This window comes from Entelurus aequoreus, linkage group LG01 (genome assembly GCF_033978785.1).
Source record: "Entelurus aequoreus isolate RoL-2023_Sb linkage group LG01, RoL_Eaeq_v1.1, whole genome shotgun sequence".
In the NCBI taxonomy this organism is placed as follows: domain Eukaryota; kingdom Metazoa; phylum Chordata; class Actinopteri; order Syngnathiformes; family Syngnathidae; genus Entelurus; species Entelurus aequoreus.
In genome coordinates, this window is record NC_084731.1 from 1,585,570 (window position 1) to 1,608,358 (window position 22,789).

Genomic DNA, 22,789 nt, shown 5'->3' on the forward strand with positions numbered 1-22,789 from the left:
AGGCACTATACAGTAATACTACTGTATATGTGAAGGGAGGCACACCAATGAGAAGTCTGACAGTTTATTTAGATTCTGCATCACTGGTAACATGTAAATATACAGTAGTATAAATATAGTATTGCGTGACGGGGGGTGCATGCACACTAACAACTTCTCCTCACTTACTTGTTCTAAATTGGACTTAGTAGGGCGTAGGAAACAGTCATGTTCAACTAAAGGCACACGTTGAAGATGTGGGATGTTCAACATTCAGCCCATCGCTAGGTTTGAACAGGCTCAGGTTGGGAAGACAACGGAAGGTGCAGAGGTCTGTCCTGTCTAAAGCAGATATGAGGCACATTTCAAACATTGACAAATGTACAAAATGGTGTGATTACTTGCTACTAAAAGTGAGACCATGAGTCTAACATGTCATTCTAAAATACCACAATTTCAGAGTTACTTTATTGATGATTCTAAAATACGTGGCTGGACATTCAGCAGTGACAAGTGGTTAAAGGTAAAGCCAAACAGGATTATAACCTGTGACAGGAATTGTAAATAAGGGCTGTCTCTCAACTGGCACACTTCCATACTAACTAAGACTGAGCATCTTGAGTGCAAACATGCTTTGACTCTGAGAAGAAGTGTGTCGGATGTCGCACTCAGTCTCGACACCCTCAATCAAAAGGAATTTTACGCCAAGGGACTAAAACTCCAGTAAATGCAAGTCACAATTATAAAAGGAGAGAAGAAGAAAGAGGAAGCGGATAATATTGCGATCGTCATTTTCAGTCGAGAGTGCTGCGACAGTGATGGATTTGAGAAAGTACTAACGTGCGCCTTCAGGAAGCAAGTACGCAGAGTACATAGTGAAGTGTGTTTTCCATTTGAGACAGAGAGCAAAGACATTCTCGCCAGAAGCTTCTCTGGTGCAGCTGGTGATCGTCTTAATCGTTCACATTTTGAGGTCTCATACTTTACACATTTTTCAAACCTCCTCAAGCATTTTTGCAACAGTTTCTTCTCACTATATTGGGTATAAGACAGGAAATGTTGACAGTAGTCTTCACTTAGTGGTTCACTCGTAACTGGACTGTACTGATGAAGAGCTCTGGATGTTTGTCCACTAACATTCAAATGTTGGACTTCATTGATTGTACTCACCTACAAATTCATAGGTGCGTACTCTAATCTTCTCTGACATAGAAAGTACATCATATTTGTGTACTTGTTTGTAGTTTCTCTTTTCGTGAATGTGGAATACATTCAGTTTCAAGTTTTGTCAAGAAGAATGGAATGCAGCTTCTTCTTCAAAATATTCCAATGTTCCACATTGATTGTCTTACTTTCTTCAAAGAAAGAAAAAATAGAAATGCTCTGTTAGGGTGAAACCAATAAAAAAATGCGTTGAGCTTCAAATCTTTGGCCAGCCAAATGATTATCTGCTGCAAAAGTGACATGTCCGCTTTGAGAAGACTTTCTTTCCCGGTCCAGAAAGGCTGCAGCAGAGTGCAGAAGTTGTTATTCAGCTCATTACATTTGATAAAGAAAATGCTGTAAGCTTGTGGGCATGAACACTGTTTGATGATGATGATGTGCGAGCGAAGGGAAGACTTTGTTTAGGCACAGGACCTCGCCATCATCTACACACATGTAAGCAGCCCAATATAAAAAGGAGTCAAGGATGGTGCTTTGCTTTCAAGACGGCAGATTTTCACTGCAAGGTAAGCAAAAGGTTTGAATGGAAGAAGCTGATGAGAGTGTCAGAGCAGGAGTTATAGAGAGTTAGTAGGAGGAGATGTCAGAGGAGCTGCTGCTATTGCTGGTGGTGGTCTGGGCCCTCTTGATGTACAAGTTGAGCAGCTTCATCTATAGGAGGAAACAAGACAGTTAAAGAACGCAAGTGAGATGAGCCTGTCTTTTGCTGTCCAATTAAAGCTGGGCGATTGATCGGAAAATATTTGAGGCCGACTTTTAGCTTCCAACAGACTTAAAGGCCTACTGAAAGCCACTACTAGCGACCACGCAGTCTGATAGTTTATATATCAATGATGAAATCTTAACATTGCAACACATGCCAATACGGCCGGGTTAAATTTTAAATTTCCCGCTAAACTTCCGGTTGGAAACATCTTTGGATGATGACGTATGCGCGTGACGTCACGACGGCAACGGAAGTATTCGTACCCAATGTGTCACCATACAAACTGCTCTGTTTTCATCGGACAATTCCACAGTATTCTGGACATCTGTGTTGCAATTTGTTTAATGAACAATGGAGATTGCAAAAGAAGAAAGTTGTAGGTGGGATCGGTGTATTAGCGGCTGGCTGTAGCAACACAACAAGGACTACTTACTTGGATAGCAGACGCGCTAGCCAATGCTAGCCGCCAACGCATCTGTCCTTCGTCGCGCCGTCAATCGCTGGAACGCAGGTGAGCACGGGTGTTGATGAGCAGATGAGGGCTGGCTGGCGTAGGTGGAGCGCTAATGTTTTTATCATAGCTCTGTGAGGTCCGGTTGCTAAGTTAGCTTCAGCGTCGTTAGCAACAGAATTGTTAAGCCTTGCCAGGCTGAGAATTATTAACCGTGTAGTTACATGTCCATGGTTTAATAGTATTGTTGATCTTCTGTCTATCCTTCCAGTCAGGGGTTTATTTATTTTGTTTCTATCTGCATTGGAGCCAGATGCTATCACGTTAGCTCAGTAGCTAAAGAGCTTCGCCGATGTATTGTCGTGGAGATAAAAGTCACTGTGAATGTCCATTTCGCGTTATCGACTCTCATTTTCAAGAGGATATAGTATCCGAGGTGGTTTAAAATACAAATCCGTGATCCACAATAGAAAAAGGAGAGTGTGTGGAATCCAATGAGACCTTGTACCTAAGTTACGGTCAGAGTGAAAAAAGATACACCCTGCACTGCCTCTCCAGTCCTTCACTCTAACGTTCCTCATCCACAAATCTTTCATCCTCGCTCAAATTAATGGGGTAATCGTCGCTTTCTCGGTCCGAATCTCTCTCGCTCCATTGTAAACAACGGGGAATTGTGAGGAATACTAGCTCCTGTGACGTCACGCTACTTCCGGTATAGGCAAGGCTTTTTTTTTATCAGCGACCAAAAGTTGCGAACTTTATCGTCGTTGTTCTATACTAAATCCTTTCAGCAAAAATATGGCAATATCGCGAAATGATCAAGTATGACACATAGAATGGATCTGCTATCCCCGTTTAAATGAAAAAAAATCATTTCAGTAGGCCTTTAAAATGGCAGTGTTGGGTATTTTGGTTATTTGTTATTTCCCACTGTAATTCCCTTTTGCACAATATACACCATCCCCTTCAACACACCATTGACAGCCAGGTGGCGCAAAGCGTGAAGGCTGAAGAAACCACATGACACTGTCCCATCCAGGTTACACAGAAGCGTCATGGAGGAAAACTTCAACACAGTACTGACACTACAAGATGAGCAGTTTGTACACAAAATTATTCCCTGTCAGTTATTTGGCCACACTTTGCTACAATAAGGATGAGGTCCACCAAAAATTGAGTAGTAGTTGAGAGTGAACTAAGCCAACTCGAGATAGGTTTAATTAATTGAGATTTAAGGTTCACTAGCGTGGCTTTTGCAATATTTCCACCATTAACATGTTAACTTTAGCACATTGGTTCGCCTTTTAAGGCCACATCGCATCAGTAATCAGGTTGGAAGTACGATTTGAAAGATAAAGCCTTCGCATTTTGGCACGTCACACACTTAACCCTGGAGGAAGAGCATAGAAAGTTTGACGACAACGTAGTGACCATGATTTAAACCAGAAGTGCAGTTACCTTGCTGCCTGTAAGCTGAGAAAGGTAGGGCTTCAGCTCCTCGCCAATCACAGCGTAGACAGCCACTAAGCAGAAGACGCTAGCCTTCCTCACACTGCTCTCACTGCTGTCGTAGCCCTGCGGTGACACAATGCATTGACCCACTGAAGCACCGTGGCTGAAATATTCAGCTTGACTGGGAATTCCTGGCTCACCAGCAGGAGACCTGGAATGATGTCAGGCAGCATCTGATGAAGAGGTTCCTTTACGATGCGTTCGAGGGCTCTTGTCTGCATCTTGATGGCAGCCAAGTTGATTGGGTAGTCAGCTGTCTGCACAATGGGACACAGGACCTTGATGCACTGCTCTGGGTGTATTGAGCCCGCCAGTGTGGATGCGGCTTCCTCTGCCGCACGCACCACCTTGACCAAGAAAGGAAGAGCATGGGATTGTCAACAAAATAAAAATGTGATTGTAATATATAACCGTCAGCCCATTTGTGTCACCTCCTTATGTGAGTCTTTATGACCCTCCAGCATCTTCATTATGGTGAGCTCGGCATAGTTCTTAAAACGGCCTGGCTGGTTTCTTAAGATCTCTTTCAGGACTCTCAAGGCCAGTGCACGGATCATGTACTATGGGAAGTCAGAAAACAGGTGAGCTCTAACGTTCCAGTGGCCGTGTTCCTACATGGCGCCTCCTTACATCTTTGTCTCCCAGCATCTCCAGAAGCAGAAGCAGCATGGTCTTGAAGTGCTCGTCCCAAACTACTAGACTGTCATCTCGGGCGACCTTCAGCAGCTCCAGCATGGTGGCCCGTCGCTCCTCAATGCCACGCTCACCTACTGGGCCTTGGGACAGCTCCTTCAGCAGCTCCCCCACCAGCTGAAGTCGCTCAGTCGCTCCTGCAAGAAACGGCAAGTTGTTGTACAAATCTCTAAAAGACCAAGAAAGTATTTACAATTTGCAGTACCTGGGACATGTCTGTGTTCCTGGATCTTGCTTTCAACACATTCTTGTTGGTGACCTACAGAGGACAACCGGAAGGAAGCATAGTTGGTCAAAGCTTGCCCAGAAAACAAAGCTCAGATGTGGCGCACCGTCTGGTCGCAGCTCCACATTGTCTTCAAACCGTGTCTCTCTTAGGGCGCCTTTGTCCAATGTGCTGGTGTTGTCGGTGTAGTTGTGAGGGTTGTAGTCTCTGAAACGCGGCCCAGTAAAGCGTTGCGAAGGCGGGTATAGTAATGAGGTCTTGTTGTCCACCATAGCTCCATGAAGTCTAAGGTCCAAGTGTAAGGGAGTGCCGCCTTCACACTGTGGGGAAAAAATGCATTAGTTGTTGGAATCTCATCAGTATAGACCAGGGGTCACCAACCTTTTTGAAACCAAGAGCTACTTCTTGGGTAGTGATTAATGCGAAGGGCTACCAGTTTGATACACACTTAAATAAATTGCCAGAAATAGCCAATTTGCTCAATTTACCTTTAACTCTATGTTATTATTAATAATTAATGATATTTACACTTAATTGAACGGTTTAAAAGAGGAGAAATTTTGAAACATAGTTTGTCTTTAATTTCGACTCTTTAAAATTCAAAATTCAACAGAAAAAAAGAAGATAAAAACTTAAAAAAATAATTTATGGAACATCATTAGTCATTTTTCCTGATTAAGAATAATTTTAGAATTTTGATGACATGTTTTAAATAGGTTAAAATCCAATCTACACTTTGTTAGAGTATATAGCAAATTGGACCAAGCTATATTTCTAACAAAGACAAATGACTATTTTTTCTAGATTTTCCAGAACAAAAATTTTTACAAATATCAAAAGACTTTGAAATAAGATTTAAATTTGATTCTACAGATTTTCTGGATTTGCCAGAAATTTTTTTTGAATTTTAATCATAATAAGTTTGAAGAAATATTTCACGAATATTCTTCGTCGGAAAAATAGAAGCTAAAATGAAGAATTAAATTAAAATTTATTTATTATTCTTTACAATAAAAAATTTTTTTTACTTGAACATTGATTTAAATTGTCAGGAAAGAAAAGGAAGGAATTTAAAAGGTAAAAAGGTATATGTGTTTAAAAATCCTAAAATCATTTTTAAGGTTGTACTTTTTCTCTAAAATTGTCTTTCTGAAAGTTATAAGAAGCAAAGTAAAAAAATGAATGAATTTATTTAAACAAGTGAAGACCAAGTCTTTAAAATATTTTATTGGATTTTCAAATTCTATTTGAGTTTTGTCTCTCTTAGAATTAAAAATGTGGGGCAAAGCGAGACCAGCTTGCTAGTAAATAAATAAAATTTAAAAAAATAGATGCAGCTCACTGGTAAGTGCTGCTATTTGAGCTATTTTTAGAACAGGCCGGTGGGCTACTCATCTGGTCCTTACGGGCTACCTGGTGCCCGCGGGCACCGCGTTGGTGACCCCTGGTATAGAACAACATTTTGAAGCATCCCTACGTTCACCATGGTGTCCCGTTTTTCATCTGGCCTGTACGTCTCCATTGGATCTTCTTGGCTGCGGTAGCTGAAGTTCTGGATGGCCTCAGTGACACCACGCAGAGAGCTGTAGATCTGCTCAGAGTTCAGGTTCTCGCTGTCGTACTCTGGCATGCTGCAGTGGGTGCATTTCAATAAATGAGTACCACTTTAAAAAAAGACCACAGCTAAGTATCTGGAAGTGCAGTAAAGAGACGAAACCATCTACCTGGAAAATAGCACAAAGATGAACATTGTTTTCATTATTAAACTTAATCTATTGTGTTTCATTCATTGCTAACTGCACACAGTGCTAATACCGCTCCGGCTGAAGTGAATGAATTAATCATGATCAAATTGTAGGATTTGACTGAGACACTTGTATCTTGAGAGATATGCAGTGGAATTTGTTCAAATCAACATAATAGATGATAAAATGAACTGGAAATCTCATGTAAAAATAGACAACATAAAGTAGCAAGAAACACGTCAATAATGAATAAAGTAAAACATGTTCTGGACCAAAAATCACTTCATATTCTCTACTGCTCACTAGTGTTACATATCTGACTTATTGTGTAGAAATATAGGAAATAACTACAAATGTGTGCTTCATTAACTAATGGTGCTACAAAAAAAGATCAATTAGAATAATACATAATTTTGGATATAGAGAACATAAAAATCCTTTATTTATTGAATCACAAATATTGAAATTCAACAATTTGGTGCATTTGCAAACATCTCAAATGATGTATAAAGCAAACTATAACCTGCTAGCCAACAATTCTTCTCAACAAAAGAGGAGAAATATAATCTTAGAGGAAAATCTAATTTAAAACATTTGTATGCACGTACAACACTTAAAACCTTTAGTATATCTGAATGTGGAATTAAATGATGGAATGGATTAACCAAAGAAATGAAACAAAGCACCAATATGATTCAGTTTAAGAGACTCTTCAAACTACAAGTGTTCACAAAGTACACAGAACAATTATTACGAACATCTTAAACCCTTTTTTTTTTCTTTTGAGAAAGATTATTTATGTATTTAATATTTGTTTACTTACTATGGTATATTATTTATTTATTCACTGTTCTGTTACAGAGAACAAGGAAATTGGATCAAATTGCTATGGTATGAAAAGGGGTAGGATTAAATAAGCTCAGCTTCTTCCTACTCCTTTTCGGGCGTGCTGTAATGAAACAACTGGATATATGTGACGCATTACATTGTATCGTATGCATGTCCCAAATAAACTGAACTCAACTGAACATTCCTTGGAACGGCTTACTCACACTGACATAAGCGGTGATCGGTATAACTGAAAATAGCCATTTCTTGCACATTTACTTGTCCCCTTTGCTAGATACATAATAATATTAACTTACAGCTGTTTGTTGATATTGTTTTCTTCCATTCCACAATTTTTATGAGTCTGTTTTGTTAATGTTTTGAATTAGTATGGTGACTGAATCAAATAAAAAAAGTTCAAACTCTCATGCTGGGTAAAAACCAAGGAATACAAGTGTGTTTTTAGATGGGTTTTAAAAGTGAAGGATAAAAGTGCTGGTCTTTCATGAAAAGGGAGATCGTTCCACTTCTGGGGCCGTACTTATCAAACTTCTTAGAGTGCCATTTTACACTTAAGTCCTGAAAATTTGCGAAATTTAGTCCTACCCTCAAACTTAAGAATAAAAGCTTTTTATCAACGTTCTTAAGTCTAAGAATCACTCCTACTCTCCACGATATTTAAGAGACCTTCAGAGGTGTCTTAAGTGGTTAGGAGTTGCCAGCAGGGGATGGCACTGAGGCGAGAGAGACATGCGCGAACGTTCATCTTTGTTTGATGACGAGCAGCTGATCAAACGGTATCGTTTAGACAGAGCAGGTATTATTTTTGTCACAGATTTAATAATTTTCGATTCCTTGTTGATTTCTGCATGTGGCTGCAGTGGACTAGTACAGTGGTTCTCAACCTTTTTTCAGTGATGTACCCCCTGTGAACATTTTTTTTATTCAAGTAACCCCTAATCAGAGCAAAGCATTTTTGGTTGAAAAAAAGAGATAAAGAAGTAAAATACAGCACTATGTAATCAGTTTCTGATTTATTAAATTGTATAACAGTGTAAAATATTGCTCATTTGTAGTGGTCTTTCTTGAACTATTTGGAAAAAAGATATAAAAATAACTAAAAACTTGTTGAAAAATAAACAAGTGATTCAATTATAAATAAAGATTTCTACACATGGAAGTAATCATCAACTTAAAGTGCCCTCTTTGGGGATTGTAATAGAGATCCATCTGGATTCATGAACTTAATTCTAAACATTTCTTCACAAGAAAAGAAATCTTTAAGATCAATATTTATGGAACATGTCCACAAAAAATCTAGCTGTCAACATTGAATATTGCATTGTTGCATTATACTGAATGGAATAGCCTACTTGATTTGATGTTCAGTTTATGAACTTACATTCATATTTTGTTGAAGTATTATTCAATAAATATATTTATAAAGGATTTTTGAATTGTTGCTATTTTTAGAATATTTAAAAGAAATCTCACGTACCCCTTGGCATACCTTCAAGTACCCCCAGGGGTATGCGTACCCCCATTTGAGAACCGCTGGACTAGTATATATAGAGCCACCCACACCAGTTTCAAATTAGTTGCCTAATTAATGAATTGGAAAGAAAATGTTATGACAGTAGTGTATGTGTGTGGCCGTGAGGTGAGTGACGTCAGTGAGTGTGTGGGCGAGAGAAGAGAGGGAGCGGTATTGTGAGTGCGAGCGGGGACTAGTTTGTTTTGTGTTGGATTGGCTGTGTGCAAGCAATCAATAAAGCAAGATTTGCAACTAATCGCCGGACTCATCATTCACTCTAAAGTCGTCCGCTGTGACGGGTGTTGCCCCGAGCATACATCCTGGAGAAGTGTCTCCCCTGCCTCTTTGTTACGGTCTGGGAGCAGGAAGCAGGAAAGGTGCAACAAAAAGGAAACATTTATTTTTGATTCATTGCCAATATTGTTTGTTTGTTTTGTATTATTTTGTAGTTTATTGTCAAAATATACACTCCCATTGTCCACTTAAATATTTCTAAGATATTTCTTTATTCTTAGACAAGGGATTCCCTTCCGTGATTGGTCATTTCTATGGACACAGAAATGATGTCACCTAAAATTGCGTTTACGGCACATAGTAATGTCGTAATTCAGCTCTGAGTGTGACACTTAAGATTCAGTCCTACACTTCGCTGAAAGTGTGAGTAAGACGCTTGATAACTAACTTTTAAGTGCAGCTTTCAGCCAAGAATTTATTTACTCTTAAGTCAACTCTTAGCAGACTTCTTAGGAGTAATTCTAAGAAGCTTGATAAGTACGGCCCCTGATGTATAAGCAGCGATGGAAAAAGGCTCTGTCCCCTTTGAGCTAGCAAAATGGACTCTTGTGTAAAAGGGGATGGAAAAACGTCTCAGTCTACTGCGAATGTGAATGATGACATTAGCAATACTATAAAACGTGATGACAAACAGATTGATGTTTCCCCCATCAGGTCTAAAATTTGATGTCAACAAAAGCGACAATTGATGTCAACATCGGCTTAAGTAGGCAATTTTTAGTAATAAAAAATACACAGTGGACCAGGAGTTGATGTGATGGTTGATGGATGACAAAAATGGGTTTCACTTTATTTCATTATGTGTACCTCGGAGAAAGACTGCCATGGGAGAAAGTGTTGGGGGACATCAGTGGGCTGCTGCGGCTGCTAGACTGCCGTGGAGTTGTTCGACCCGTCGAGCTACCGGGAGATGCCTGCATGTGACAACACACACACACCAAAACCACATTTGGCTCAAGGTGGTTTAATTTTCTCACCTTGGTGGACAGTGTGTACATATAAAAGGTATGCGTTACCATGCTGATGCCGCTGTTGGCGCTCGTGCTCCTCAAGTGGTTGTGCAACAGCTTGGTGGTCCCATCTTGGAAAGTTTTGGGTAGAGCGCCGAGAAGCATGGTGAACTCTGGTGTGTTTAGCTCAAACAGAGAAATGAGCACAACCTGGGCTGCCTGCAAGAAAGAATAGACAAACACACACACACTTTGAGAGGACACACTGCAGTTGTGTCACACCTGTGTGGGTCTCAGTGGTCTATCATTACACCATCTAGTAGCACATTCAGCAACGTGAAACCAGTTAAAGCCGATAAAAATAAAACCAACCAGGAGCAGAGCTACAGTTGTAAATGGCTGTCATGCTATTGCCAGATGATTCTACCTGCTTGCACCTCTCCTCCAGGTTGCCCTCCCCAGGCAAAGAGGTCACGGTGCCGGCTCGGCCTGACCAATCCTCCCCAACCCAGTTATGAAGGGTCTGGGGATTTGGTAAATGAAGAAATTGATAGGGCGGAAAAAAATCAACATGTGAAAAAAAAAAGCAACAAAGACAACAACCAAACATAACAAACATACAATTAGGGCTGCAACAACTAATCGATTAAGATCGATTATAAAAATAGTTGCCGATTAATTTAGTCCTCGATTCATTGGATCTATGCTATGCGCAGAGGCTTTTTTTTTAAAATTTTTATTTTTATTTTTTTAAATAAACCTTTATTTATAAACTGCAACATGTACAAAGAGCTGAGAAACAATAATCAAAATAAGTATGGTGCCAGTATGCTGGTTTTTTCCAATAAAATACTGGAAAGGATAGAAATGTAGTTTGTCTCTTTTATCCGATTATTAATCGATTAATCGAAGTAATAATCGACAGATTAATCGAGTATCAACTTAATCGTTAGTTGCAGCCCTACATACAACATAACAAAAATAAGGAGAATGTAGAAGTGACAACAGAAGAATGTGGAAATAGGGGGATGGCTTTGAGAATGTCACACATTGGCGCTCCTACCTTACGGACATCAGAGCTTTTGGGTTCGGTAGTCCAAGTGATGATGCGCGAAACAGCCAGTCGGGTCTCGCTAGTGTTGACAAAGTCAGCTGGGTCCATCTGGCGGGCTAGTGCCTCAATGTAGCGCAAAATGGCCACCTTCACCTTCAGATTAGGCGTTTGCGTCTGATCCACGATGAACCGCATCAGGATGTTGAACTGCTGCTCGTATGGGAAGGACTCGCTAAAGACAACAATCTGCTTTATTCATTTGCTGCTCCAACATTTCAAACCAATGTTTGTATCCTAACCGTGTGACGTCCAGAGCCTTCTGGACCTTGGCTTGAACAGAGCCCAGGAGTTCGGCACCCATTTTCTTCAGCAACTGGGTGAGCAGGACGAAAAGCCAGTCGAGCAGGTCTTCCCGATGCACGACGATGAAGTCCACCAGAGTCTCCAAGAACATGCTGAAGACCTGAGAGCAACAAGTTTACAGGACAAGGTGGACTCATCACATCTGGGATAAAGTGACTCCAAGTGTGAGTGGTGAGTGAGAGCAAACACTTACTCTCTGCGTGTGTTAGAGTCCAAACAAGTAAGGAGCCATGCAACACAAAAGCAGAGTTAGTTGTCCTTTAATTAGTAATTAAATGTGATCAGTTTATGTTACCACCCTTGACATAAACAATCTACTTTAAAGGCCTACTGAAATGATTTTTTTTTATTTAAACGGGAATAGCAGATCCATTCTGTGTCATACTTGATCATTTCGCGATATTGCCATATTTTTGCTGAAAGGATTTAGTAGAGAACATCGACGATAAAGTTTGCAACTTTTGCTCGCTGATAAAAAAAGCCTTGCCTGTAGCGGAAGTAGCGTGACGTCACAGGAGCTAGTATTCCTCACAATTCCCGTTGTTTACAATGGAGTGAGAGAGATTCGGACCGAGAAAGTGATGATTACCCCATTAATTTGAGCGAGGATGAAAGATTCGTAGATGAGGAACGTTACAGTGAAGGACTTGAGAGGCAGCGATGGACGTATCTTTTTTCGCTCTGACCGTAACTTAGGTACAAGCTGGCTCATTGGATTCCACACTCTCTCCTTTTTCTATTGTGGATCACAGATTTGTATTTTAAACCATTTTAGATACTATATCCTCTTGAAAATGAGAGTCGAGAACGCGAAATGGACATTCACAGTGACTGAACATGTAAATACACGATTGATAATTCAGCTTTGCGAAGCTAAAAAAATAGAAGCTAACCTAGCTACGTAGCCAACTTGATAGCATCAGTCTCAAATGCAGATAGAAACTAAATTTAAAAAAAACCCTGACTGGATGGATAGACAGAAGATCAATAATACTATTAAACCATGAACATGTAAATACACGATTAATAATATTCAGCTTGGCGAAGCTAAAAAACAGAAGCTAACCTAGCTGCGTAGCTAACTTAGATGCGGCGGCGGGCGTTGTACGCTTTTGACGACACCCCGGCCGCCATCAGAGTCGGCAAGAAACATATATTTCCCCAAAGTTACGTACGTCACATGCACATATCGACACGCACGTACGGGCAATCGATCAAATGTTTGGAAGCCAAAGCTGTACTCACCGTAGTGCGTCCGTTATCCTGCTCAAAACACAACACAACCTCCTGGTGTTGGTGTTGCTGTAGTCCGCCGCTCCACCGGCTCCAACTTTCTTATTTGCAGTCTCCAGTGTCCATTAAACAAATTGCTCAATCGCTTTATTAACAAGCGGTAACTGGTTGTAGTTCAAAAAGTAACGCACACACATACACGAGCTGCTGTTAGCCAAAAGTCACGCTCACACACACTCAAGTTCTCCGCCAACTCACTCGCGCATGCGCGTTCCCCAAACCCTTAAAGACACAGTACACTAATGCAAATATCACGGATATTACAGTATTGTACTTAGCCGCTAATACACTGATCGATCCCACCTACAACGTTCTTCTTTGCAGTCTCCATTGTTCATTAAACAAATTGCAAAAGATCCAGAATACTGTGGAATTTTGTCAAAGAAAACAAGAGGCTTTTCTATCGGGTCAGATGGGGTCCAACCACTTCCGTTGCTTTTGTGACGTCACGCGCATAAATCATATCCAAAGGAGTTTTTCAACCGGAAGTGTGGCGGGAATTTTAAAATTGCACTTTATAAGTTAACCCGGCCGTATTGGCATGTGTTGCAATGTTAAGATTTCATCAGTGATATACACTAGCGTTCAAAAGTTTGGGGTCACATGGAAATGTCCTTATTTTTGAAGGAAAAGCACTGTACTTTTCAATGAAGATAACTTTAAACTAGTCTTAACTTGAAAGAAATACACTCTATACATTGCTAATGTGGTAAATGACTATTCTAGCTGCAAATGTCTGCTTTTTGGTGCAATATCTACATAGGTGTATAGAGGCCCATTTCCAGCAACTATCACTCCAGTGTTCTAATGGTACAATGTGTTTGCTCATTGGCTCAGAAGGCTAATTGATGATTAGAAAACCCTTGTGCAATCATGTTCACACATCTGAAAACACTTTAGCTCGTTACAGAAGCTACAAAACTGACCTTCCTTTGAGCAGATTGAGTTTCTGGAGCATCACATTTGTGGGGTCAATTAAACGCTCAAAATGGCCAGAAAAAGAGAACTTTCATCTGAAACTCGACAGTCTATTCTTGTTCTTAGAAATGAAGGCTATTCCACTAAATTGTTTGGGTGACCCCAAACTTTTGAACGGTAGTGTATAAACTATCAGACTGCGTGGTCGCTAGTAGTGGCTTTCAGTAGGCCTTTAAGGGCTGTCACCTTGCTGTGAGGGTCTGCAAACATCCTGGTGAAGATCTCACAGAGTCTCTTCAGCTCCACACGACTGAGGCACAAACACACATGTTTCAGAGGCTGTCATCTGTTGATATGATACAGATCATGTTACAAACCTTAGAGTTCTCTGGTTCTTCAACAGGTTTTGCAATCCAAGCAAGCCCTCCTTTCTTTCCGACCAGTTGGCGCTGGCACAGTGATTCAGAACTTCAGCTACATCCTCTGTCTGACGTGCATATTGTGGCGCCATGCCGCCGTTGCGCGAGCTGTACGAGCGCTCTGAGCAGGCACTGGAGGCATCACTGTTCGCATCGTCATCAGAGTACATTCCTGGCGACTCAAAGCGCCGTCGCCCCGCCCGCCGCTAGAAAGAGGAAGAGTCAACAATGTTGGAGGGTTCGGCTCGTTGCTTTCGTGTCAACATGCCGCAAAGTGAGACACATTGGAAGCTTTGATATTAGCACGGTTTGTTAGCAAAAGATGATGTAGTTTCATGCTCATGCTGACACAAACACATCAGCTCCTGTACCTTACTCCTCAAGTCTCCTAAGAGCTGTAATGTACAAAGTCAAGCAGGGAGGAAATTAAAATGTAGCATTTATTGACTCCAACATATAGCAAGTTGCTGTGCATGTTTCTCACCAGAGCGTCAGCAACAGCAGCCTCCACCTCAGTGCCTGTGTTGAGGATCCTCATGGCATTGACCGAGGCCGAGATCCGAGCCTGGTGAGACAGCCGGTCTGGCAAAGAAAAGTCAATAGGTGCGTGTCAGTCGGCGCAAGTAGATCCAATCACCACGGGACTCAACTTTTTGGACAAATTTCAGTGTTCAATAAATTCAAGATGGTATTTTACAATGCCATTGCAAGAAGTTGGTGTTTTCATTGTATTTTTAAAAAAATGGGAATATTGTAACACCATTAAAATGCAAAAAATGAAAGATGCTGACATAAATTATGTAATCGAAGCTGAGACGCACAGGATCATGATTGTTAAGTTCAAGTTCAAGTTAAAGTACCAATGATTGTCACACACACACTAGGTGTGGTGAAATGTGTCCTCTGCATTTGACCCATCCCCTTGATCACCCCCTGGGAGGTGAGGGGAGCAGTGGGCAGCAGCGTAGCCGCGCCCGGGAATCATTTTTGGTAACTTAACCCCCAATTCCAACCCTTGATGCTGAGTGCCAAGCAGGGAGGTAATGGGTCCCATTTTCATAGTCTTTGGTATGACCCGGCCGGGGTTTGAACTCACAACCTACCGATCTCAGGGCGGACACTCTAACCACTAGGCCACTGATGACAGCTTTTAACCCCTGCTGCCCAAAAACAAAAACAAACCAAATTGTATTACAAAATAATAATCAATTTGCTTGATGAGGAGTTTTGTTACACAGTGAATACATCTTTTCAAGTCCAAAAATTACATGCATGCCACACTGCAGTGACTGCACAATGTGAACTGGGTCACCTGTTTAGTGAAAGAATACACTATGTAACATATTGGAACATTCTTGACTAAGACTGCATCAATTTCAGGCTCGAAACACTGATGCGCTAACCCAATCAGTGTGAGACTGTGAGTCCACCCAGTGCTTCAGGATAACAGGGGGCCCAAAACGGGATTTTGCCGGAATAGTTAATGACTGATGATGTCAGAGTTCGGGGGCTAGCTGCTTAGGTGCTGCTGATGCAAGACCTTATACGAGGGTAAAAGTTGTACAGTATGCTGGAGATCAGGAGATAACACCAAGTAACTATGGTATCTTAGTAAATAATGTTTCTTTCTTAGTTTTGATTCTGTTTGGAATGCTTGTGTAAGTAGGTAATCATTTGAATCAGAGCATGCAGGCAAGCAGAGTGGAAAACTTGGGACACGAAAAAGGAAGTGCAAGGAAAAAGACAGGTGTGAAACATCAACACTCGATTCGTTGGCGACTTAAGAAAACGTTTGTCTCAGTCACCAATGTGAAGACTTTGGTGATGTACTCACCCAGGGGGAAGACACCCCTGGAAGGGCTAGTGTCACAGCTGTTCTCGCGACTGGTTTCGCGGCTGCAACCCTGGCTCATGCTAGGTCGAGGAATTCGGCTTCGTGCTGGAGTGGCAGGACACAGACAGACAGACAGACAGACGGACAGACGGACAGACGGACAGCATCGCAGGCAAGAGTTTAGCGGTTAGCTTTAGCTTTTAGCACATACACTTTTGTAAGAGAATTAGTCATGCAAGACAAAAAAGATGGAGTTATTCAGATGACAGTAACAAAGGGATTGCGATCAAGTCTTTGCATGCCCCTCAACCAGCAACAGTGTGTGAAAACCTTGTGAAGACGTACAGAAAACGTTTGACCTCTGTCATTGCCAACAAAGGGTATATAACAAAGTATTGAGATGAACTTTTGTTTTTGACCAAATACTTATTTTTCACCATAATTTGCAAATACATTCTTTAAAAATCAGACATATACTTTGTATATACAGTATATATATATATATATATTTTTTTTTTTCACTGCTGGACTCTTGAAAGAGGTTCCGCAGCCTCCGTAGCAGAACCTCCAGGTTCTGTAACAGCTTCTTCCCTCAGGCCATAAGACTCTTGAACGCATCATAATTATCCCCTCAATTCCCCCAAAAAATGGATTAACTCGCTGGAATATAAAGACAATATAACATACATCCATAAACCTGGATGCATATGCAAAAGTGCAATATATTTATCTGTACAGTAATCTATTTATTTATATCTGCACCTTATTGCTCTTTTATCCTGCACTACCCTTAGCTAATGCAACGAAATTCCATTCTTATCTGTACTGTAAAGTTCAAATTTGAATGACAATAAAAAGGAAGTCTAAGTCTAATATATATATATATATATATATACATATGCATATATATATATATATATATATATATATATATATATATATATATATATATATATATACATATATGTATGTATGTATGTATGTATGTATGTATGTATATACATATATGTATGTATGTATGTATGTATGTATGTATGTATATATATATATATATATATGTATATATATATATATATATATATATATATATATATATATATATATATATATATATATATATATATATATATATACACATACATTATATATATATATACATATATACACTACCGTTCAAAAGTTTGGGGCCACATTGAAATGTCCTTATTTTTGAAGGAAAAGCACTGTACTTTTCAATGAAGATAACTTTAAACTAGTCTTAACTTGAAAGAAATACACTCTATACATTGCTAATGTGGTAAATGACTATTCTAGCTGCAAATGTCTGCTTTTTGGTGCAATATCTACATAGGTGTATAGAGGCCCATTTCCAGCAACTATCACTCCAGTGTTCTAATGGTACAATGTGTTTGCTCATTGGTTCAGAAGGCTAATTGATGATTAGAAAACCCTTGTGCAATCATGTTCACACATCTGAAAACACTTAAGCTCGTTACAGAAGCTACAAAACTGACCTAACGTATTATTTTCGGGCCTCCCTATGTCTAGCATTAAAAGATTACAGTTGGTACAAAATGCGGCTGCAAGGCTTTTGACAAAAACAAGAAAGTTTGATCATATTACGCCTATACTGGCTCACTTGCACTGGCTTCCTGTGCACTTAAGATGCGACTTTAAGGTTTTACTACTTACGTATAAAATATTACACGGTTTAGCTCCAGCCTATCTCGCCGATTGTATTGTACCATATGTCCCGACAAGAAATCTGCGTTCAAAGAACTCCGGCTTATTAGTGATTCCCAGAGCCAAAAAAAAGTCTGCGGGCTATAGAGCGTTTTCTATTCGGGCTCCAGTACTCTGGAATGCCCTCCCGGTAACAGTTAGAGATGCTACCTCAGTAGAAGCATTTAAGTCCCATCTTAAAACTCATTTGTATAATCTAGCCTTTAAATAGACCCCCCCTTTTTTTAGACCAGTTGATCTGCCGTTTCTTTTCTTCTCTCCTCTTCTCCCCTGTCCCTTGCGAGGGGGAGTTGCATAGGTCCGGTGGCCATGGATGAAGTGCTGGCTGTCCAGAGCCGGGACCCCGGGTGGACCACTAGCCTGTGCATCGGTTGGGGACATCTCTGCGCTGCTGACCCGTCTCCGCTCGGGATGGTTTCCTGTTGGCCCCGCTGTGGACTGGACTCCCGCTGATGTGTTGGATCCACTGTGGACTGGACTTTCACAATGTTATGTCAGACCCACTCGACATCCGTTGCTTTCGGTCTCCCCTAGAGGGGGGGGGTTACCCACATATGTGGTCCTCTCCAAGGTTTCTCATAGTCATTCACCGACGTCCCACTGGGGTGAGTTTTTCCTTGCCCGTATGTGGGCTCTGTACCGAGGATGTCGTTGTGGCTTGTACAGCCCTTTGAGACACTTGTGATTTAGGGCTATATAAATAAACATTGATTGATTGATTGATTGACCTTCCTTTGAGCAGATTGACTTTCTGGAGCATCACATTTGTGGGCTCAATTAAACGCTCAAAATGGCCAGAAAAAGAGAACTTTCATCTGAAACTCGACAGTCTATTCTTGTTCTTAGAAATGAAGGCTATTCCACTAAATTGTTGGGGTGACCCCAAACTTTTGAACGGTAGTGTATGTATAAAGCCAAATCTGATATTATGTCAGAATCAGGTTTATTTGGCCAAGTATACTTGCATATACAATGAATTTGTCTTTGGCAGTTGTTAGCTCTCTAAACATACAACAAATACACATTCACTGAGTCATTATCTGACAGAAACGCAGGGGTGCCAATATTTATGGCCATGACTATATACATGTGTGTGTGTGTGTGTGATACACCAGTGACACTGCTGACCCTACAACCGGCAAGATTAACTTAGAAATCACACCTGTTTCGTACTAGCTTTTTCCTTATGACTTTGACATTTAGTAATACATCACTTTATATTTTAATACTGCCTTCTATATGCATTCATTGTTTCCTTTGCTTTTTATTTTTTGTATTTGCTATTTATACACAACGATATGTTTTTTATTGTTGTGGCTTGTGCAGCCCTTTGAGACACTCGTGATTTAGGGCTGTATAAATAAACTTTGATTGATCCTGTAAAGTGTCTGAGTTTTTTTAAAGCACTCTATAAAAAAAGTATTATTACCTATGTTTGCACTAAAGCTTAATATGAAGAAAATCGTGAATCAAATTGGAATTGCAGTATCTGCCAGAAATATCCCATCAGCCCTAACAAAGAATATTTGTGTGTCACATGTAACACAATGCTGGACTAGCTTTTGAAGTCCGACATTAACAGTGGTGGTCAGCAGTCCTTACCAGAGCCTGATCTGGTGGGGCTGGTCTCTCGGCTGCAGCCCTGGCTGCGGTGGCCTCGTGGTCGCCTACTGTCGCTCAGGCTGCTGTTAGCACCATTACTGGCGCTCTCCATAGTTGCCTTGTTGATTCTCCTATAAGTGGAGCTCAGCATTCGGCCCGGGGAACCAGACCTGCTGCCGGCTAAAAGATAGAAGATCAAATAAATGTGAACATGTGAACAGCATTAATGTCGTTGTCCAATTTAAGTTTTCTCACGTTGAGAATGTGAGGCGACCTTCCCTTTGCTACGACCCCGACAGTCAGGCACAGATGGACGTTTTCTTGTGCTTATTCTTTGGGTTCGAACTCGACCTGAAGAGCAATAACAAGAGAAGAAAAATAAGAGATGTATACGAGTGTATAGACTCACTTGGATGTTCTCCTCTCACACACGTAAAACACTTAGTTTAAGAACACACAATATCACAATGCACTGCATAAAGTCAGTGTTCAAAAACAAGAAAAAAATTTTTAAAAATTAGGGGTATTTTACTTGAACTAAGCAAAATGATCTGCCAATAGAACAAGAAATTTCAGCTTGTCAAGACTTTACAAAACAAGTAAAATGAGCTAACCTCAATGAACCCAAAAATAGCTTAAAGTAAGTATATTCTCACTAATAACAAGTGCACTTTTCTTGGTAGGAAAAAAAAATTAGACCTTTTTGCTCAATATGTTGAAAAATATTCTTAAATAAGTAAATGTTAGTGCCATTATCTTGACATAATGATATGCGCACGGCATCATGATTTTTTTTTTCATGCTTGAAGTAAAAAATTATTACTTTAAAAAAGTAGTTTTATACTTCTGTAAATGACACAGCTTTGCAACAGTTGATATTCTAGTTTCAAGCATGTTTTACTCAATATAGCTCATCAAATCTCAGCAACAAGCTGTAATATCTTACTGAGATCATTTAGGACCAACACCCTTAAAACAAGTAAAACACTAACATAAAATCTGCTTAGTGAGAAGAATTATCTTATCAGACAGAAAATGAGCAAATATCACCCTTATTTGAGATATTTCATCTTACGTAGATTTCACTTTTTGCAGTGTGCTAATAGCCAGGTCCCCGAACTTCATGAAACAAACATTTTCCTGCAAAGCATGTGAGACAAGTACACAGCAGTGAAGACGAGTCATGAACAAATCCTTCAAAACCTGCAAGTTTTTTACTGAATCAGCACTCACGGGTTGTCGCCGCCATTAACTTGGTCAGTGACTTGTTCCTGCCACGTTAGCCAAGTATGAGAATAAACCATGTACACTACCGTTCAAAAGTTTGGGGTCACCCAAACGATTTTGTGGAATAGCCTTCATTTCTAAGAACAAGAATAGACTGTCGAGTTTCAGATGAAAGTTCTCTTTTTCTGGCCTTTTTGAGCGTTTAATTGACCCCACAAATGTGATGCTCCAGAAACTCAATCTGCTCAAAGGAAGGTGCGTTTTGTAGCTTCTGTAACGAGCTAAAGTGTTTTCAGATGTGTGAACATGATTGCACAAGGGTTTTCTAATCATCAATTAGCCTTCTGAGCCAATGAGCAAACACATTGTACCATTAGAACACTGGAGTGATAGTTGCTGGAAATGGGCCTCTATACACCTATGTAGATATTGCACCAAAAAGCAGACATTTGCAGCTACAATAGTCATTTACCACATTAGCAATGTATAGAGTGTATTTCTTTAAAGTTAAGTCTAGTTTAAAATAATCTTCATTGAAAAGTACAGTGCTTTTCCTTAAAAAATAAGGACATTTACATGTGACCCCAAACTTTTGAACGGTAGTGTAATATGTCATTAATTATGCCCGTGTTAGTCTATGTTTTTATAAATGTATTAGTCCCATAGAAACAGCAACAAATATGTTTATTGACTCAAATCAACTCTCGATTCACTTAGGTGAGTGACTCACAGGTAAAAAGAATCACATTTACCATCACTAGTACACAGTGCAACAAACTTGTTGGTCCCAGAATTGATGGCAGTGTGCCCCGTACTGTATTTATGACTATTTAAAAAAATAAAAATAAAAGTGGCTAGCAACAACTCTATAGAAGAAACTTTTGGAAATGAAAACAGTGAGACTATCAAAAGGGTGAGAGATCTGAGGTTTAACTGGTTTCAATTAGCAAAGAAATGTGCGTGTTCAGGTTAAACAACATGATGGGTTGTCTTCTAATTGGTGGACCTATAAAGCTGTGGCACATCAGAGAATGTTATGTACTGTATTGTTTTTCGTTTGTGTGTCATGGCACAACTGCGAAACAAAATGCAAAATCCTAGTGTTTGACGAAAAACGTTAGCAATGGAACAAAAACAAACATGTAAAAAATGTGGGCAAATCAACCAGTGACTCTGACATGAAAGTATGTATCGCCCTTCTTAAAGAGCTGTTGTGGGCCGTACCCCGTATCAAAGCATGCAGGCGCATCGGTATTTCGTGATATTAAAAAAGAAAAGGATAAATAAGGAGCAACGTGTCTATGAATGTTCTCATGCATCCAGCTAGTTGTCATCTGAGGGCATTCAATCGATCGCAACTGGACTGCTTGGTTTGTTTTAGAAGACGTTATTTCATTTTAAATTTCAAAAGAGTTTTGAGGCTCCCATTGTTTTCTTTCATTTGTGAAACTCGTCAAAATGGCTCTTTGAGTGATAAAGGTTGCCGACCCTAGACTCTAGGGTTAAGTTAAGAAGGGGTTAAACAAAACAAGCTGTGAAGGTGCGCACGCAGAAACATTGGTGAGGGAGGGGCAGAGACACAGAGCGAGAGAGCTAGTGAGTGGAGACAGACATGAAAACAAGAAATGCCGAAAAGTAAATGCAACTTCACGGATGATTTGCGGAAAAAGTATTTGTGTTTTGGTCCTGGCCGTGACACATGGGAAGCAGAATGCACTGTGTGCAAAGCAGGAACGTATGTATCTGTGGCAAATAAAGATCTACAAGCCCATATCGACACTACAAAGCACAAAACAGCTGTGCAGGGCGAGAGCTCGTTTATGACAACCTTTTTCCAAAACACAACATAGAATGTGAGATATAACAGGATAATGCAAACATTTGTCATTTGTTTTCAAAACGCTTACAAAAAAGTGGTACCCCAAAAATTTACTGTGGGACCCCATTTGTATGATTTGATGGGGTCCCTGGGGCCCCATTTTGAAAATTCCTAGCGCCAACACTACTGTCAACATAGGAGAAAAAATGCTTTATTTAAATAAATATATTACTTATGAAGCAAGTTCGAATATCATTGGCAAATTTTCACCTAGTCCCGGCCTTGGCGTGCTGCCCGCCTTGGCACGCATATATGTGTCCTCTTTTTGGGATTTCAGAATATGGTCAGCCTAGATTACAGTTCTATAGGAAACAC

General features: G+C 40.2%; 1 protein-coding gene across 8 annotated transcripts in view; it reads right to left on the reverse strand.

Annotated features, from left to right (window-relative positions):
* Nucleotides 1-22,789, reverse strand: part of LOC133646544 (CLIP-associating protein 1-B-like) — a 50,913-nt gene that overhangs the window by 14 nt on the left and 28,110 nt on the right. Inside the window, exons 20-39 of one of the 8 annotated variants that reach the window (XM_062042048.1) lie at nucleotides 19,624-19,719; nucleotides 19,369-19,548; nucleotides 16,024-16,128; nucleotides 14,674-14,771; nucleotides 14,561-14,584; nucleotides 14,148-14,395; nucleotides 14,017-14,080; nucleotides 11,496-11,659; nucleotides 11,206-11,428; nucleotides 10,570-10,665; nucleotides 10,209-10,361; nucleotides 10,000-10,106; nucleotides 6,275-6,422; nucleotides 4,898-5,111; nucleotides 4,771-4,824; nucleotides 4,503-4,702; nucleotides 4,304-4,432; nucleotides 4,013-4,219; nucleotides 3,819-3,935; nucleotides 1-1,854 (exon numbers count right to left, since the gene is read on the reverse strand). The exon at nucleotides 1-1,854 is cut by the window's left edge and continues 14 nt beyond it. In XM_062042048.1, the coding sequence (XP_061898032.1) occupies nucleotides 1,771-1,854; nucleotides 3,819-3,935; nucleotides 4,013-4,219; nucleotides 4,304-4,432; nucleotides 4,503-4,702; nucleotides 4,771-4,824; nucleotides 4,898-5,111; nucleotides 6,275-6,422; nucleotides 10,000-10,106; nucleotides 10,209-10,361; nucleotides 10,570-10,665; nucleotides 11,206-11,428; nucleotides 11,496-11,659; nucleotides 14,017-14,080; nucleotides 14,148-14,395; nucleotides 14,561-14,584; nucleotides 14,674-14,771; nucleotides 16,024-16,128; nucleotides 19,369-19,548; nucleotides 19,624-19,719 (2,711 nt within the window). In that variant the 3' untranslated portion in view covers nucleotides 1-1,770. Of the gene's footprint in view, nucleotides 1,855-3,818; nucleotides 3,936-4,012; nucleotides 4,220-4,303; nucleotides 4,433-4,502; nucleotides 4,703-4,770; nucleotides 4,825-4,897; nucleotides 5,112-6,268; nucleotides 6,423-9,999; nucleotides 10,107-10,208; nucleotides 10,362-10,569; nucleotides 10,666-11,205; nucleotides 11,429-11,495; nucleotides 11,660-14,016; nucleotides 14,081-14,147; nucleotides 14,396-14,560; nucleotides 14,585-14,673; nucleotides 14,772-16,023; nucleotides 16,129-19,368; nucleotides 19,549-19,623; nucleotides 19,720-22,789 lie in introns of all 8 variants that reach the window. The other 7 variants (XM_062042016.1, XM_062042025.1, XM_062042066.1 and 4 more) reach the window with 7 other exon arrangements.